The sequence below is a fragment of the Colletotrichum tamarilloi genome (genome assembly GCF_030869305.1).
Source record: "Colletotrichum tamarilloi strain Tom-12 chromosome Unknown Scaffold_60.1, whole genome shotgun sequence".
Taxonomy (NCBI): domain Eukaryota; kingdom Fungi; phylum Ascomycota; class Sordariomycetes; order Glomerellales; family Glomerellaceae; genus Colletotrichum; species Colletotrichum tamarilloi.
Window position 1 is genome coordinate 176,347 of NW_026849442.1, and position 15,197 is coordinate 191,543.

Genomic DNA, 15,197 nt, shown 5'->3' on the forward strand with positions numbered 1-15,197 from the left:
TTTGCATACGCCTCTCAGTCAGGCATATAATGGGATAGTGATAGAATGAATGTTTGCAATCGCAATTGCTTTGAGTTAAAAATTGGCACTGGTGATATTGTAATTGCATATGAGCTTGCTCTGAAGATGTGATGACTATTGATCATTGTGGCTGGTCGTGCGGTAGTATGAGACCACTGCTTCGTGACAGCTCAAGATACAACGAGAGGCTGCAAGCTTCGGTGATCACGAACTCATGCAGATGGTTTCTCATGATGTATCCTTGTCATCGGAGTGAGGCTCTGGCGTCTCGAGCATGAGCCCCTCATTGAGTCGAGCATTGGCCCCACATGGAATGGCGCTGAACCGGAAATATTAGATAATCGACGCTCGGACTCAAAGGAGGGTCCCGGTGACTCGGTATGGTTAAGTGAAAAAAAAAAAAGAAAAACATTCTTGAACCGATGACACACGTGATCTGTCGCCCCGCAGGGCAAAGAGCCCTGCGCCAAGCTCCGGGCACCACCAAAAATTTACCATCGCAACTTTCGTGAACTTGTGCCTCTCGATCTGTTGACCGACCGACCTCATCGCCAAATTTATCGCCCAGCGCCGCACCCAGTCCACCCTTCTCCCCCCAATACCCAATCAATACCGCAAAAATGGCCGGTGGAATCAACGTTCGCGATGTCGATGTAGGTTAACACCACGTTCTTCTCCATCTGGAGACCTCTCAGCCGAAACCCAAAGACAAAAAATCGCAAGATTTCTTCGAATGCTCGAATTGCGACCAAGATCACCACAAGAGTACTTTCCGATGACACCGCACTGTCCACGCCACATCCTCGAAAGCCCATTGCGCCGCCACTGCACTCCGGTCACGATCTCGCGAGTACACCCCGAAGCTTGATCTACATCCAGAGGTTGTTGAAATAGACCCTCTTGGTGCATCTTGCGGATGTCGCGACCATGACACATGGGGGAGGAAAGAGAGATGCAAAGTGATGACAGGAAGTGCAAACCAGGCCGGGCTCATCGAGTTGTGGAGGACATGTCGGCGAGGATTACAATTGGGAGAACAGGGATACACAATTTGAGGATACGGAGCAGGCGCGAGGGAGTCGAAAGACTTCTGATGACGGAATCATGCTAATTGGTAATCTTTTTCTCCGGTGCAGGCGCAGAAGTTCATCAACGCGTACGCCGCTTTCTTGAAGCGTCAGGGCAAGCTGCCCATCCCCGGTATGTTTAATCCCCGACATCCCTCCTCGAATGACAACTCGTCGCTGACCAATCTCCGCCATCAGGTTGGGTTGATATCGTCAAGACCGGCCCCGCCAAGGAGCTCCCTCCCCAGAACATTGACTGGTTCTATGTCCGCGCCGCCTCCGTCGCCCGCCACATCTACGTCCGCAAGACCGTCGGTGTCGGCCGCCTCCGCAAGGTCCACGGCTCCGCCAAGAACCGCGGTGTCCGCCCCTCCCACCACGTTGACGCCTCCGGCTCCGTCGACCGCAAGATCTGCCAGGCTCTTGAGAAGATCGGTGTCCTCGAGAAGGACGAGGAGAAGGGTGGCCGCCGCATCACCCAGTCCGGCCAGCGTGATTTGGACCGTAAGTTGCCTTTCTACATACATGTCTTCTCAGAGCATCCATGCTAACGTACCACAATAGGTATCGCCCAGACCACCGCTGAGGCTGAGGAGGAGGAGGATGACGAGTAAATTATTCCCCCAACACGATTTAAAAAGTTGTTTGCGGTAAAATAAAATGAGGTTCCGGGTCATGGCTACGGCAATGGGCATTGGGTTAGGCGTCTGAAAATGGATTACGGGTTTCATGATTGCAACATTTGGAACCACGACCAAATTCAAGTTCCGTCTTTACCTGGTGTTTTGATACTCTCTTGACATGTAGTGTGTGTGCTACACGCCCCGCAGAATTCACGTCGGACCTCACGTCGTCTTCACTGCTGTCGCTCCTTCCTGCGTGAAACGATGCTGCGTGAGTTGAAGCGTGGCTCCTTGACGTGATCGACTTCCATACCCCACTCGCCATCCAATCTCATGCTTTCCACTCCCTCGCTGACGCGCTCGTGATTGACGCGGTTGCACACTCCTTCCCGCATCGAATGATCGTTTCACTCACTTCACTACCTGAATTCAGCCAACTGAAGACGCCAGTCTCAGGTTGAATATCTCAGGTTCAACAACACGTCCACGATTACTAGCGCTTCAACGCTTGTCACCACGTGCCGCCTGATATCAAAATCCTCGCCTCATTCACACCTTAGTCTTCCATCCTCCCGGCACTTCTTTTCTTCGTCAGCCTGTCGCTATCCTTCTGGCCTCAACAGTCTATCCCAGAACGCATCGCAACTACGCGCGGTCACGAACTTGAGTCTCATTACGGCAACTGCACCAGCTCACTGAACTTATTCCTCCCAATCGACACCTTTCCTTCCTCATCCTTCCGCAGATGTTCTATATACAGCCTGACTGCTCTCGCTTCTGTCACGGGTCTCCTGCAGCTACAAGTCTTCGCTGCTCGTGTCACTGGGAGCGCCGACCTGTCGCTGCTTCAATATCTCATAAACCTTTCACGGTTTCATTGTTATTGACTTCGCCGGTCTGCTTGGTGTGTATTCCCATACCCTGTACCTTCCTTCCCGCGCCTAGTTCTTCCAATTGTCGCACTCGCCACGCGTCGCACTTCTCCTTCATTGCTTTTCCTGAGTATCCTGATTACATCACTGACTCGACGCAAGAGTACATGTCGAAAAGCTTTTCTCACAGTTTGAGCCCCTTCTCCAACTCCAATTCATCTTACTGGGACGGATAAGTTGTCACCAAATAATCAAGCTGCCTGCTCAACTACACTTGCCGAACCAAGCAAACAGCATGAACTACATTGTTCGTTCCACCGCTCAAGGTGCTGCCAGCACTGGAGAGGAGCGGAGTTCTCCTGGTCCGGGTAAGACATATCCCTTTGCCACGCATATGTACTTGGCTTACATCTCACTCAGTCATCGTTTTAGAGAGAAGATCATGTGATGTTGCGGTACCTAGTGTTGAAGTCCACCGCCAGAATCTGCCACCCACGATCGATCGCATTGTCACCCCAGGCTCGAAGAAGCCGGAACACACCGACATCGAGGTCGCCGTCAAGAGAGAGCCTGTTACCGAAGGTGATTCCTCCACCCAGTCGCCCAGGAACATTTATTTCTTCAAAAGAATGGTGGACGGCCGCCCCCACTTCGATGCTCTGCAAGAAATTGATTCAGGCCGAACGCAGCTGAGTGACGAACAAGCGAATACCGAGTACGCGCTTTGGGAAACTGAACAAGGCGATTTCATCTACAGGCAGTCCGGGACCGACTTTCGAGTGCTGAAGTGTATCGGAAACGCTGAGTATCGGGGCGAGGAAGGAGACGCCCAAGTGAAGCACAAGTTCGCCACCAAAACCTTGGGCTTCATCGCCATTAGGGGTTCAGATTCCTCATTGGATGTTCTCAAGCTCGCTGTGAGCGGTACATCATTCATTCCTCTCCGGGAGTCGAAAGACAACTTTCTCTACCATGCGCGATGGCACCGACGAGTGAAGAGAATGGCTCGACACCTCGGTCTCAACCTTCGAACCTTCTACGATGGCGCCGGCAAGCCGATGACGGCAGATAATTGCGGCAATTGGAGAGCAGGTCATATCGAAAAGAAACTCGCCACATACATGGTCTATGCGATGGTGTTCGCCCACGATATCAAGCCAGCAGACAGTCACGACATCTCCCTCAAGGACTTGAACCGACTTCGCAAACGCCTCCGATACCAAGGCCTCGCGCCTCATTACGAAATCCATATCAGCAGAGCGCCGTGCGGTACGCCTCAGCGCCCCGGCCAGTGCATCCCGTTCGTCAGAAAGCTGGGCCAGGCGGCGGGCATCAAATTCACGGTTCATTCTTAGGAGAACAACATGATCCTTGATGGCTCGGTACCTCACAGGCCCAGAACACGACCGGTGAATAAGGAACTTTCCGCTCTTCATTCTCAAGAGTATCTTGCTGTCTCCAGTCTCAGCAGCGACTACGACAGCGAGGAGGAGGATCTGCTAGTTCACCTTGCCGAAGCCGAGGGCCGCAAAGACGACATTGTGTATGATGGATTCGAGATAGCAGAAGACGAGCCTCGCACCTACGAAGCTTGCGCTGCTGATGGCGATGAGGCCGAAACAACTGACACGGATTCCTCTCCCCTGCCTCAGCAGCACATACCCCCTGAAGTTGCGACCAAATTTGGCGAGAACCTGCGGGCGAAATTTACTCGAAAGGAGAAGCACACCACAGAATCGACCCCCGAGACTACCGAAAGCACTGAGAGTGTCGAAGAAATTGAGCGAGAACTATCTTACGTTGATCTCGACCGCCCCCCTTCGCAAAGCCAATACTGGGAGGCCCCTGCTACCGCGTCCACTGATGTAGCCCGGCCGGTGCGCAGAGGTGCATCAAAGGCCGACTCCAAAATGAGACGGTCTCTCAAAGTGAAGAAGAGGAGGGCAAAGGCGCTCGGGAAGAAACATTCAGGTAATACCCAGACGCAGAACGCTGTGCTTTTAGGCTGCTGGCTGACAGCATGCTGGACCAGGGGGCTCTGTTTTTGCGGCTCGCCTGGGGGCGATACTCGGCTCAAGTCAGCGGATTGGTTGATGCAGCTAGCAGATTAGTTGCGCCGTAAAGCAAGTGTCAAAGGATGGCTCTAACGATTGGGGGTTTGAGAATATCTTGCTGAATTCTTTTATCCTTTGGAGTTGGAATTCGAATTGTTTGATGGCCATGCCGCTCTGACGGCTCGAGATTGGGTCATGGAAGTACGGGAAGTTGAGTAGGTTGCCTTCAAAGAGGACAGAGATTGGGTTTCCTCATGTAAGACTATTACAGCTTGGAAGGTTCGCAACTACTGAGGAAGACGCAATAGTATCACAGTCCAGCAGACAGCAGAAAGACTATTATGTTAAACTACCTTGTCCTCTTGATTTGTTGTTGTCTTTCAATCACGAAGACAGTAAAATTACATCGAAGACTCTGCTTTCAGAAATTAAGAGCTTTCATTGCCTAAACTCGAGACTTTAATCTGAGTCGTTCCCCAAACTTGTACAACAACCATACGGCAGGGATAAAAGCAACTCCAATAAACCCAAGAATCGAATTGCCCCATCCATCACCCACAGCTTCGTACAACTTCCCTCCGCAAAGCGGAAGCAAACCCCCACCTAAGCTACGCAACACGGTGCTCGCGGCAACCGCGCTGGCTGCATGCTCGGTGAAGGCATCGACCAAGTACGAGTTGATGGACATGAAAATGAGGATGGTACCGACTCCCACCAGGAAGGTGCCAACCAGCGGCACCATGAAATGAACGTTGTACTGCAAGGTCCAGCCGTACAGAAACAAGCCGACCGGGACTAGAAGGCTGCCTGGTATCAATGGCGGAAGTCGGTATTCGGGCTTCATCTCTCCTTTGCCGGCTATGGCTTTCATAAGCTTGTCGGAGAGAGCTCCGAGGGTTACGTTTCCTACAATGTTTCCGATGCCAAAGCCTAAGTAAGTAAGGCCGACATCGCCTTTACTGAGTCCATATCGGCTCATGAATGTCGAGGTCATGGTGGTGAAGATGATGTAGATGAAGCCGTAGTTGACTGCGGCGCAGATAGAGAGAGTCAGAACAATGGGTGAGCAGACGAGAAGTTTGGTCGGTCGAATGATTGCGTTTAGGAATGTGGCCCGCGGGGGCTTTTTGGATACCAAAGCGGATGATATCTCCGGGTTTCCATATTTCTTACGTAGTCTTCGAGCTTTCCGTCCTAGTAGAGTTGGCGAATGAGTTTCTCGGAGCAGTAGTAGCGTAGCGATGTAGATCGCTCCCATCTATTGCACATCTCGTTAGTTATGAATTCCTGTTGATCTTGACTTGTTACTCGTGGGTGCATGCCGCAATTGCTAGGAACCAAAAGTTCCACCGCCAACCAGTAGCCACCGACAAGTAGCTTCCAACTAAGGGCCCAATGGCCGGACCTAAAAGCACTGGTAGGTTCCAGACCGCAAGCCCCTTTCCTCGTTCCTCCTGGATGAACAAATCTGAGACGCTAGCTGGACCGATAGCCAACGGGCAGGAACCAACGAGGCCAGTGATGAGACGGAAGACGATGAGCATCGGTAGTGAAATTGACAGTGCGCAAGCAACATTGGCTAGGATAAAGAGGAGGGAGTTGATGTGGTAGAGAATTAGCCGGCCGTAAAGCTCGCTCAAAGGTCCGTGAATCAAAGGTCCGAAAGCATAGCCAAGCACGAAGATGGAAACACTGAAGGATTCGAGATCCACGTTGGTGGAGTGAAACTCTCTCATTGTCTCGCTCGTACTGGGTGCGAACATTGAAGAGCCGAATGGCCTTGGAAAGAGATTGTCAACATCGAGGCAATACCGCTTTTCGAGTCTTGAATGATAGAAACTTACGAGATCAGGGTGAGTGTTGATATGAGAAGGACGTTGATCCACTTCTTCGACGCTGACCAATTTGTTGGTTTCTCAGCATCGTCATCTCCTTCCCAGTCAACGACAACTGGAACGCTCGCCCCTTCAGCGCCATTTTCGTCAACTGCAAAGGTTGCTGGGGCCGTTTCTGATTTTGCCATCTTATTAGTAGAAATTGCAAGAAGCAGCGTAACTTCATGGCCTTACAAACATCGAGTTTCCTAGCAACCTACGAATATCGTCTTCACTTATACAAACATCGGTCAACGGCAGCGTACAATCATCGGCTGGCCGAGTGGGTCTAAACCGACATCTCGACCTGGCCGGACATAACGGCCTCGAAGGAACCCCTGCTTGCTGACACGGAACTGGCTCCACGCTGGCGAAACCGGCCCAATGATCATCTTGCTAGTTGTTCCACACAACGGCTAGGGCAAATCTGCAACTGACGCCAGCCCAAGTTGGATAGAAGCAACGCCATGCGAATGTCGTCACTTCGAGTATCGTCCCGACTACATTACTCGTTTTGCAGCCGCGATTGTTTATCTGGGTTTACTGTGGCGTCTTTCACCTTGTGTTGTCTTCATTGGTCGTAATTGCCGACGGGCCGTGTTTCTGATATCAAGTTTCAATGTCGCTTCGTCAATCGTCGTTCTGCCAGTTGCATGACCAAGCCGTCATGTATTTGGCTGTGGGTGCTGGCATTTCTCACTTCTCATGATTGGTGAGCTTTGCGGAGAACACGGTTCGCCTTGACCGTTCTTGCTGGTTGCATTCCATTGACTTCCTGGCCACTTGCTGCAAATACGTGAGGACATCTCATAGCGATCTCCTTGGATAAAGAATCTCTAAGTCTCTCCACTTGATATTTGCTACGGCGTTCAGAGCTGAGCATCATCCAGAGCCACTGATGCATTTCTTCCGCCCCGACGGCAAAAGTGGGTTCTTCGGGGCCGACTTCGGACGGAGTCCGCCCGACCGCAAAGAAATCTTTGGCGCACGTGCCTTCGCTCTCGGATTGTGTCACTCAACAACTCAACAGTGTCGTTGACCTCCGGCATCGCGAATCACTTTTGTAACTGACTTCATATCCTGTCATTACCACAGCCTGCAGTCAGAAACTACAAACGCTTCACAATGTCTTCCACGCCATCTCAACCACCACCGGCCACCGGCCCCTCTGCGCAATCAGACCCCGCCACCTTCGCTCACATCGAGAACTACATCTCAACCCGCTGCAACGCATCCCCAATCTACGCCTTCCTCTTTAACCCCGGCTTGAAGCTCACTCACGCCTCCAAGGGACTCATCATCGCACGCCTGCCCGTCACCGCGAACCATTTGAACTCGTCAGGAAGCATCCACGGCAGTGTCTCGGCGACCATTGTGGACTGGGCTGGCGGCTTGGCGATCGCGGCATGGGACCTCCGTGAGGCAACGGGTGTGAGCGTCGATATCAACATCAGCTACCTCTCAGGCGCCAAGTTGGGAGACGAAATTGAGATTGAGGGCAAAATTGAGAAGGTCGGAGGCAGCTTGGCGTTCACCCACGTCAACATCTACAAGGTCAACCCAGCCGACGGGACCAGGGGCGCCACGGTGGCGAACGGAAGGCACACCAAGTTCGTGAGAAGTCGATGAAAACTCATGAGGAGTGAAATGAGTGCGACTAGTGCTTGGAGACTGGGTACGTTACCCAGGCCCAGGGCACCAGGCGGGCCATCATCACAAGGCTAGTTCATGGCTGCTACTGCTGCTGCGGCCGTTGATGATCGAGCTGGATTGATATTGGCTGGCGCAATGAACTGTATGAATAACGAGTAGAAAGACAGATATTAGAATAGCAAGGTTCGTGATAGCTGCCTAAACAAAGTCAGTATCTGAATCCACTGTTCGGCGTGCCGCGGTTGAAGCTCACGAATCATCAGTGGGCAGATCCCGGAGTTGACTCCTTCTCGTCGGTTTGTCATCAGCTTAGCTGGCCGTTGAGATATGACATACTTACGGCCGTTATCGAGGGAACCAGGATCGTCACATGTTGAGGCCAAAGACGTCTGGTTAGGCTAATGTCCATCTACTGGCTCACGCTTAAAAGGATCGTATTGGATACAACTCTGGCCCCACACGGTTCGGACTCTGATCTTGTTGTCTTTAGCAGAGTCGACATGGGGGTCGGAAATCTGACAACGTGGAAAAAAGGGAGCTAAGCGCTAATATGAAAAATATATCCTGATCCGGATCTCAGCACAGCTATGAGAGGTGTTGTACCAAAGCGGGTTTAAAGGCCGTTGGACGAAAATCAGGTCCGGGTTTCGAAGGATCGCAACCGAGCTAGGCAGCAAAATAAAAGAGACCCGTTGCAGCGTTGCTATCGAGGTGTCTGTAGGGTAATATGGTTTGATCTGGCCAGACCTGCGCTAGTGCTTATGCCGGAGGTAACCCTGGCAAGCCCTTACCGGTCGACCGAAAATGTTAACATCACCCGCTTCAGGATGACCATCCCGGCTATCATTTCGCCTTTTATTTGACATCGTTCTTCATCTCGAAACTATGATACTAGCATATAATGAGTGACTTTTGCACCACATACCATGCGTTAAACCAGCTTAGCGCAGCAAAGTATCCAGCCACAGATTGTCCATTCGAGTCATCATGAATGATCTTCGCCCTATGATCACAAAGTTTGCCCTCGACTCTAAACCACAACAAGTCCGAGCCAGCAAGCCAAAGGTTCGCAGTGGCTGCGTCACCTGCAAGTAAGTCACATATAGAGGGTCTGCCTTACTCAATCGTAGTAGTGATACTCATGCCACCCCTAGGCTTCGCCGCGTCAAGTGCGACGAGGGCAGACCAGCGTGCGCGGCTTGCTTGAAGTACCAAGGCCACTGCGGAGGCTACAAAGAAACCAAAACTAAGCCCTCCAAGTTACCACCCAAGCATCGGTTACTGTATCCAAAACCGAAACAAGAAAAGAGCAGAGTCCTCGATGTACTTCTTGAGCCAAACTACTCGACTCTCGTCTTCTCGAGCCAGCTGGAGAAGGACCACTTCGACTACTGGCTATCCTTTACCAACACCGCCATTCTGTTCCGATCCGATCTGCTCACACAGATTATCCCGCAACTCTCATGGAACGACCCAGCCATTAAACATGCAGCTTTGGCCGTAGGCGCCGCGGCCCTAGGTGCCACTACTCGAGAACAACGTCTCCTCGGACGAGGTAGATTCGACTCGGATGCTCTGTTCCACTACACGAAATCGATGAACATCCTCTACTCAACACCAATGTCTCTCGAACGTACGCTGACAGCGTGTCTTTTGTTCATCATCTTCGAGTGCTTTCGAGGCAACAAGGCAGCTGGATTGAACCACATCAACCACGGGTCCCGCATCCTTGACCAGTGCCCACCAAGCCAAGGCGCGGATTCGAGCCCCCTGCTAGAAGAAGTCATGACTAGTTTCCAGTATCTGAGTCTCCAATCTTGGACTCACGGCGGAGCGCACCCGAAAGAGACAAAGACCCGAGTACCGTGGTGTTGCCGCGGACGCAAGACGCGGTACGCGGTCGACGAAATGCCCACGAAGTTTGAAACGCTGGAGGCTGCCCGCCGCTGGTGGAACGTCGTTCGCCACCACGTCGAGCATCATGCACCGCTATACACTGGGTTCATAGTTGAGGGATCTACCGCTCCATTACCAGAGAAGCCGCCGCTTGAGTACACCTCGCCGAGCTCGCAAGCACGCGTCCGGAGTTTTGTACGCTTCACCGACGCCTGGCACCTTGCCTTCCAACCGCTCGCCGTCAAAGCAGAGACCGAAAAGGAGGCGGACTTCAAGAGCTACTATAAGGCCATCAGCCTCAGAATACACTACTTGTACCTCTGGAGCGTGATACGCTGTGCCGGCTGGACCGATGTGGAGGACACCAAGCGCATCACGCCCGCATTCATGGACATTATATCAATGAGCAGACAGCTCCTCGAGGTCCACGATGCGGAGAACCGGAATGGTGCAGAGGCAACAGAGATTTTCACGATCGAGGACGGCCCGACTTGGCCTCTGTGTACTGTGTTCCTCATGTGCACAATGCCTGGAGTGAGACATGCTATCGTCAAACTCTTCAAGGACTTCCCTCGGCGTGACGGGCTTTGGGATACAAGTGCATTCCTAGTCATCATGGAGTGGGTGAATATGATGGCGTCGACGGGTCGTATCACGAACGACCAACGGCATGTTGTCGACTGTAATGTTGTCTTTGGCGAGTCCTCCGTGACCGTTGAGAAGCAGCTTTGGGACCCTGTGGTGTTGGATTGGGAGAGTCGCAGTGTATGCTTTAGCTACTAAGTACCTGTACGGGTTGACCATGAATGATTGTTCATACTCTATGTGACAGCCTAATGTAACTATGCGCTGACAGGGAGAAGGTCGTTGTCTACGTACTTTTTAACTTAGACAAGATAGTATGGTGACAAGAAACCATGTTAAGCAGCATCTTATTCTGGTGTGCTCCGTATCTTACTCTTACCGCTCACGCTGCCTGTCTGATGCCTAGGTGGGCTGCCGGCGGGTGTTGGTCTGCTAAAATTCGTTTGGCACCCGCGGGATCCACGGAGAGACGAAACCGACACAAGTGTGTCAGTCTTCCAACTGCATACAAGATTGACTCAATCGAAGGAGCATCCCATGGCAAGGTAAACCCTGTATTCTGAAGGACTTACTGTGTTTATTAATTGTTATCAACACCGTCCCACCACGTGAAGTCTTAAACCCAGTAGTAGGAGCCCAGCATAGAAGAAATAATGTAGTAACACGGCCTAGTGGAATCACTAGGTGTATTGATCTGTAACCATTGTTCACTAAGGATATGCAGCCATGGATCTTGTCTAGCAGATAAGTCATCACGACATCACAAAAAGAGAAAAATAATGATTTCGTGCATGTAGCCATCGACTCGATGCATCGAAGCCATCGGGGTTCCATCGGTCACCGTCGTCCAATGCGACAACCTCACAAGCAATGCCCTGTCTCTTGAGAGTTTGATTCGTCCCTTATTTTGACTGCCTAAGCTCTTAGAAAGCTAAGCACATAGAGCGCATAGTATTGGATGGCAGCTGCCAGAAATAAGCCCTTCGTGTCGTACTACGAGCCCACCGCTTCGTCCGGATTTTGAAACGCTTTGACACACGCAAGACAACCTGTATCAGACAGCCCCTTGGAGCAGTGCCATATTTTACAGAGCCTAGATGATGGTATGGAGGTAGGGAGGCGCTGTCTACACCTGTCCCAGTCATGCCACAACTCGCCTGCGGCATGCCCGCCTAGAGTGCCACTCAGCAAGTTATTGTCACATATCTCTGAACAGCACGGTCCAATTACTGGCCAGGTGTCCGCTGCCAGACGTACGACCAAGCTCCTATGGCAGCGCGTGAACTGGAGACTTGGTGTTTCAGGAATCCATGTTGCCCTTGGCTGAATTCATCCCGTCGGTAGGGCTCCCCGCGCCAATACCATGTCTGCCGCGGATCCGGGGCCAAGAAATCATCAAACGAACGAAAAAGAAGGATTAGGCGGTAGCTTAGCCCAGAAGAGCAAGCGATCACCCAGAAGAGCCAGCTCCTTGCGCTGATTAACACCGAAACCGAGAGGCTGAACAACGGGCCCATCGCCCTATCCACCCCTTGTCTATAGAAGAACAAGCATCCAGCAGTATGCCAAACCCACTGTCGCGGATGTCAGGCGTCTCGACCTCGTTTGAGGGAGTCAGCACTGCAACTCCACGAGGACTGAGGAAGGAAAAGAAGGTAAGAAATAAGCTTAGAATGCATATGTTATAGTGCACGAGGGTCATATTGCCTTGACGCGACTGCGTATAAAGGAAACTCATTTCCGATTATTCAACATTGATCTTCAGCAAACAACTTCGAATCATCGCAATCCGTCTTTTCTCTTCTACTGCTGCCAGGTGCACGTTAACTATTATAATCAACATATTTCTTCGACTTTCCGTCAATTAACACCTATCACCACCACCATGCAGTTCTCCGCCATCTTCTTGACCGTCGCCGCCTTTGCCGTTGGCAACGCTTTCGCAGGTGGGTAGTTCCTATCCCATTCTAAACCGCCTGCATAGTACACGAGGTATACTTTGTTACAATTCGCTAACCACGTGAAAATTATAGCTTCTGTGCCGCGCAGTTTCGTCGACGGAAAGGGCAGCGCTCTGTTTGGAAATGTTGGGACGGCATGCTCTGTAGGTGCCAAGGATGGCGAATGCGATCGATTCGGGCGCTGCGTTCAGTTTATTCCTCCCAATGAGCAGTCTGTTCTCAACCAGGGAAGGGAGGTAGCCACTTGTACTGCAGGTGGACAGACCGGCACACTCTGAAAGGAGTCTCGAGGACATCTACTCGTGAGGTCAAGTCTTAGATGATGCTTGAGACTCATGGTTCGATACAATCTTACACGAATCAATTGTTGTGCTCAAACAAGGTCTGCAATATACCGGTACAAGCACAGCAGTGTCTCTCGATGGTTGGCTACGAGATTGGCCAAGCCTTAACCAGGACTCATGCGGACCTGTCATTGGAGCTCGAGGAATCACTGAAAGTATGATAGTGAACAGTGTATACTGGATGAGATGTGTGAACAGTAGAGGCACCGATTAAAGAGAAAAGCAAGAGAGGGTAGCTTCGTCATGTCTTCTTTAGGCGCATTTCAAAGCAAGAAAGTTGTTCTGCCCGCCCATCAATCTGAACTATTCGTACTAGAACCAATCAATAGCCAACTCAGACGCCCGCCTCTGGTTTGTTTCATGCAACCTGCCTATCAACCTGTTGATTGCCGGCGCTAAGTGATGTATGCGGCCGTCACCCGTGAGTCGACCCGTGGCCAGTTACATATATAAAGCCTTACCGTTTCTGTTGAATCATTTACCACTGATAGTCTTTTACCTTTTCATAGCTCTATCACTTACTGGCCATTGAGTTACTACTTGTCGTTTCCATTCACAAGGCAGTATTTTCCCCTTGGTCTCAAGCCTGGAAGATGCTGTGCTCAGCTTGCCAACAATTCATAGACTCTATGATGACAAGAGAAGAAATGCGGTCTACATCTCATCACGAAACCTACCGAATTCTCGAGTGTGCCGTTAAAGCCGGTTGTTTTGCATGTAATCGGTTGTGGGCAATTCTGCCTCATGACGCAAGAAACTGGATCCGCGGTGAAGCTTCTAATTCTCCAATTGCTTCTCACAGCGTAGGCGTGGAAATTGGGAGTGACCCCGGCATAGATCACCAAAGATGGATCCTCAGTCCGATGTCAATCACACACACCTGACGGGCCTACGAGAAGCCTGGACATGAGGGTGAAGAGTTCTTTCGAGTTGTCGCCAATCCACAAGCCTTCCCATTATAGATTTTTCCCAGACTACGGCGGTATTACCAGGGAGCATCTTTCAGACTCATTCCCTGCATCGGTATATAGGAAACCTGACGGGAACGCCATTTCATTTCAAAGACTGAAGAGAACTATCATGTCTATCTTATTAGTCTGTATTAGGAAGATTGTCACTCAGGCTCAAAACGGGTTTTACTAACCGCTTTGTAGGCTCCTCTCAAGCCTATTCACTCAAGACATATTCTGAAGGCACTTCATCGCAGCAGACTTTTGCTCACGTGGATTCGTGGTTCCAAGATTGCAAAGTAAATCATGAGAAGTGCAGAGAGGTTGCCACTGATCCAAAGTGGTATCCAACGCGCCTCGTATTGATATTGGGCCCTTGGATACATCGAGTTTTGTCTGCCGCATTATTAACACTGGCGATGAAACTCCTCATAGCCCCTATATGACTTTAGGCCATTTATAGGGGAGCGTAAACGGTCTCACTTTGACCAATAGCAATGCCGGCGAGCTTTTAGAAGGCATTCTTCCAGAGAGCCTACCACATCTTTATCGAGATGCAGCTTGTTTTGTTCGGAAACTTGGTGTACGTTATCTCTGGATAGATGCTCTCTGCATCATTCAAACGGGAGATGGCTTGGCCGACTGGCGACACGAGTCGACCCTGATGGATAAGGTGTATTCTCACGCATTCTGCAACTTGTCGGCTCTGTCTGGACTGGACAGTTCACATTCCCTATTTTACAGGCGGGACGTCGATTCTTGCCGACCACCACTTATTCACTACACCTTCGGACGTCAGACGAATCCAAGTTATCTGGTCGATGCGAATTTCTGGGAGGTCAGGCGAGCCCATGTCAACATGAGGGCATGGGTGTTTCAAGAGCTCCTTCTTTCTCGACGCGTTGTGTCTTTCGGCGAGCGTCAGGTCTTTTGGAGTTGCCGGTCAGGTCGTGCGGCGGAGATATGGCCCCCGGATATTCCTGTGAAGGATCCCTACGAAGGTCCGCGTATCGAGGATCTTCAGCTTGGCGATAACGGAGCACGCGGAAAGACGAAAAGCACACGAAAAGCAAACGATTGCTGGTCCAAAATCGTAGTCACATACACTGGCTGCAAGATCACGTTCCTCAGCGACAGAATGATTGCTCTCTTTGCAATAGCTAAGGAGATGATGAAGGTGCTCGGAGATGAACACATCGCAGGCATGTGGCGTCGCCACCTAGAATCGGAGCTCCTTTGGAGAGTGTCTACTGTGTCTACTCCTTCTGGCTCACCGCCTATCGCATATTCGCCGTAG

The 15,197-nt window shown here is 51.1% G+C and overlaps 7 protein-coding genes across 7 annotated transcripts; 6 read left to right on the plus strand and 1 right to left on the minus strand.

Annotated features, from left to right (window-relative positions):
* Window positions 1–641: 641 nt before the first annotated feature.
* On the plus strand, window positions 642–1,702 carry CTAM01_11342 (40S ribosomal protein S19; the record flags this gene model as incomplete). The annotated part of the gene is made up of 4 exons (XM_060527353.1): window positions 642–674; window positions 1,158–1,221; window positions 1,287–1,592; window positions 1,653–1,702. The coding sequence occupies 4 exons, from the start codon at window positions 642–644 to the stop codon at window positions 1,700–1,702; spliced, it is 453 nt and encodes a 150-aa protein (XP_060378058.1).
* A 1,176-nt stretch (window positions 1,703–2,878) lies between these two features.
* Window positions 2,879–4,677, plus strand: CTAM01_11343 (uncharacterized protein; the record flags this gene model as incomplete). The annotated part of the gene is made up of 4 exons (XM_060527354.1): window positions 2,879–2,951; window positions 3,004–3,887; window positions 3,939–4,554; window positions 4,616–4,677. 4 exons carry the CDS (start codon window positions 2,879–2,881, stop codon window positions 4,675–4,677), a joined length of 1,635 nt encoding a protein of 544 aa, XP_060378059.1.
* Window positions 4,678–5,082: 405 nt separating this feature from the next.
* On the minus strand, window positions 5,083–6,660 carry CTAM01_11344 (uncharacterized protein; the record flags this gene model as incomplete). The annotated part of the gene is made up of 3 exons (XM_060527355.1): window positions 5,083–5,895; window positions 6,023–6,416; window positions 6,482–6,660. The coding sequence occupies 3 exons, from the start codon at window positions 6,658–6,660 to the stop codon at window positions 5,083–5,085; spliced, it is 1,386 nt and encodes a 461-aa protein (XP_060378060.1).
* A 976-nt stretch (window positions 6,661–7,636) lies between these two features.
* On the plus strand, window positions 7,637–8,140 carry CTAM01_11345 (thioesterase superfamily protein; the record flags this gene model as incomplete). Its single annotated transcript, XM_060527356.1, has 1 exon — window positions 7,637–8,140. One exon carries the CDS (start codon window positions 7,637–7,639, stop codon window positions 8,138–8,140), a length of 504 nt encoding a protein of 167 aa, XP_060378061.1.
* A 1,011-nt stretch (window positions 8,141–9,151) lies between these two features.
* On the plus strand, window positions 9,152–10,843 carry CTAM01_11346 (C6 zinc finger protein; the record flags this gene model as incomplete). Its single annotated transcript, XM_060527357.1, has 2 exons — window positions 9,152–9,255; window positions 9,319–10,843. The coding sequence occupies 2 exons, from the start codon at window positions 9,152–9,154 to the stop codon at window positions 10,841–10,843; spliced, it is 1,629 nt and encodes a 542-aa protein (XP_060378062.1).
* Window positions 10,844–12,530: 1,687 nt separating this feature from the next.
* On the plus strand, window positions 12,531–12,884 carry CTAM01_11347 (uncharacterized protein; the record flags this gene model as incomplete). The annotated part of the gene is made up of 2 exons (XM_060527358.1): window positions 12,531–12,591; window positions 12,679–12,884. 2 exons carry the CDS (start codon window positions 12,531–12,533, stop codon window positions 12,882–12,884), a joined length of 267 nt encoding a protein of 88 aa, XP_060378063.1.
* A 1,875-nt stretch (window positions 12,885–14,759) lies between these two features.
* On the plus strand, window positions 14,760–15,197 carry CTAM01_11348 (uncharacterized protein; the record flags this gene model as incomplete). Its single annotated transcript, XM_060527359.1, has 1 exon — window positions 14,760–15,197. One exon carries the CDS (start codon window positions 14,760–14,762, stop codon window positions 15,195–15,197), a length of 438 nt encoding a protein of 145 aa, XP_060378064.1.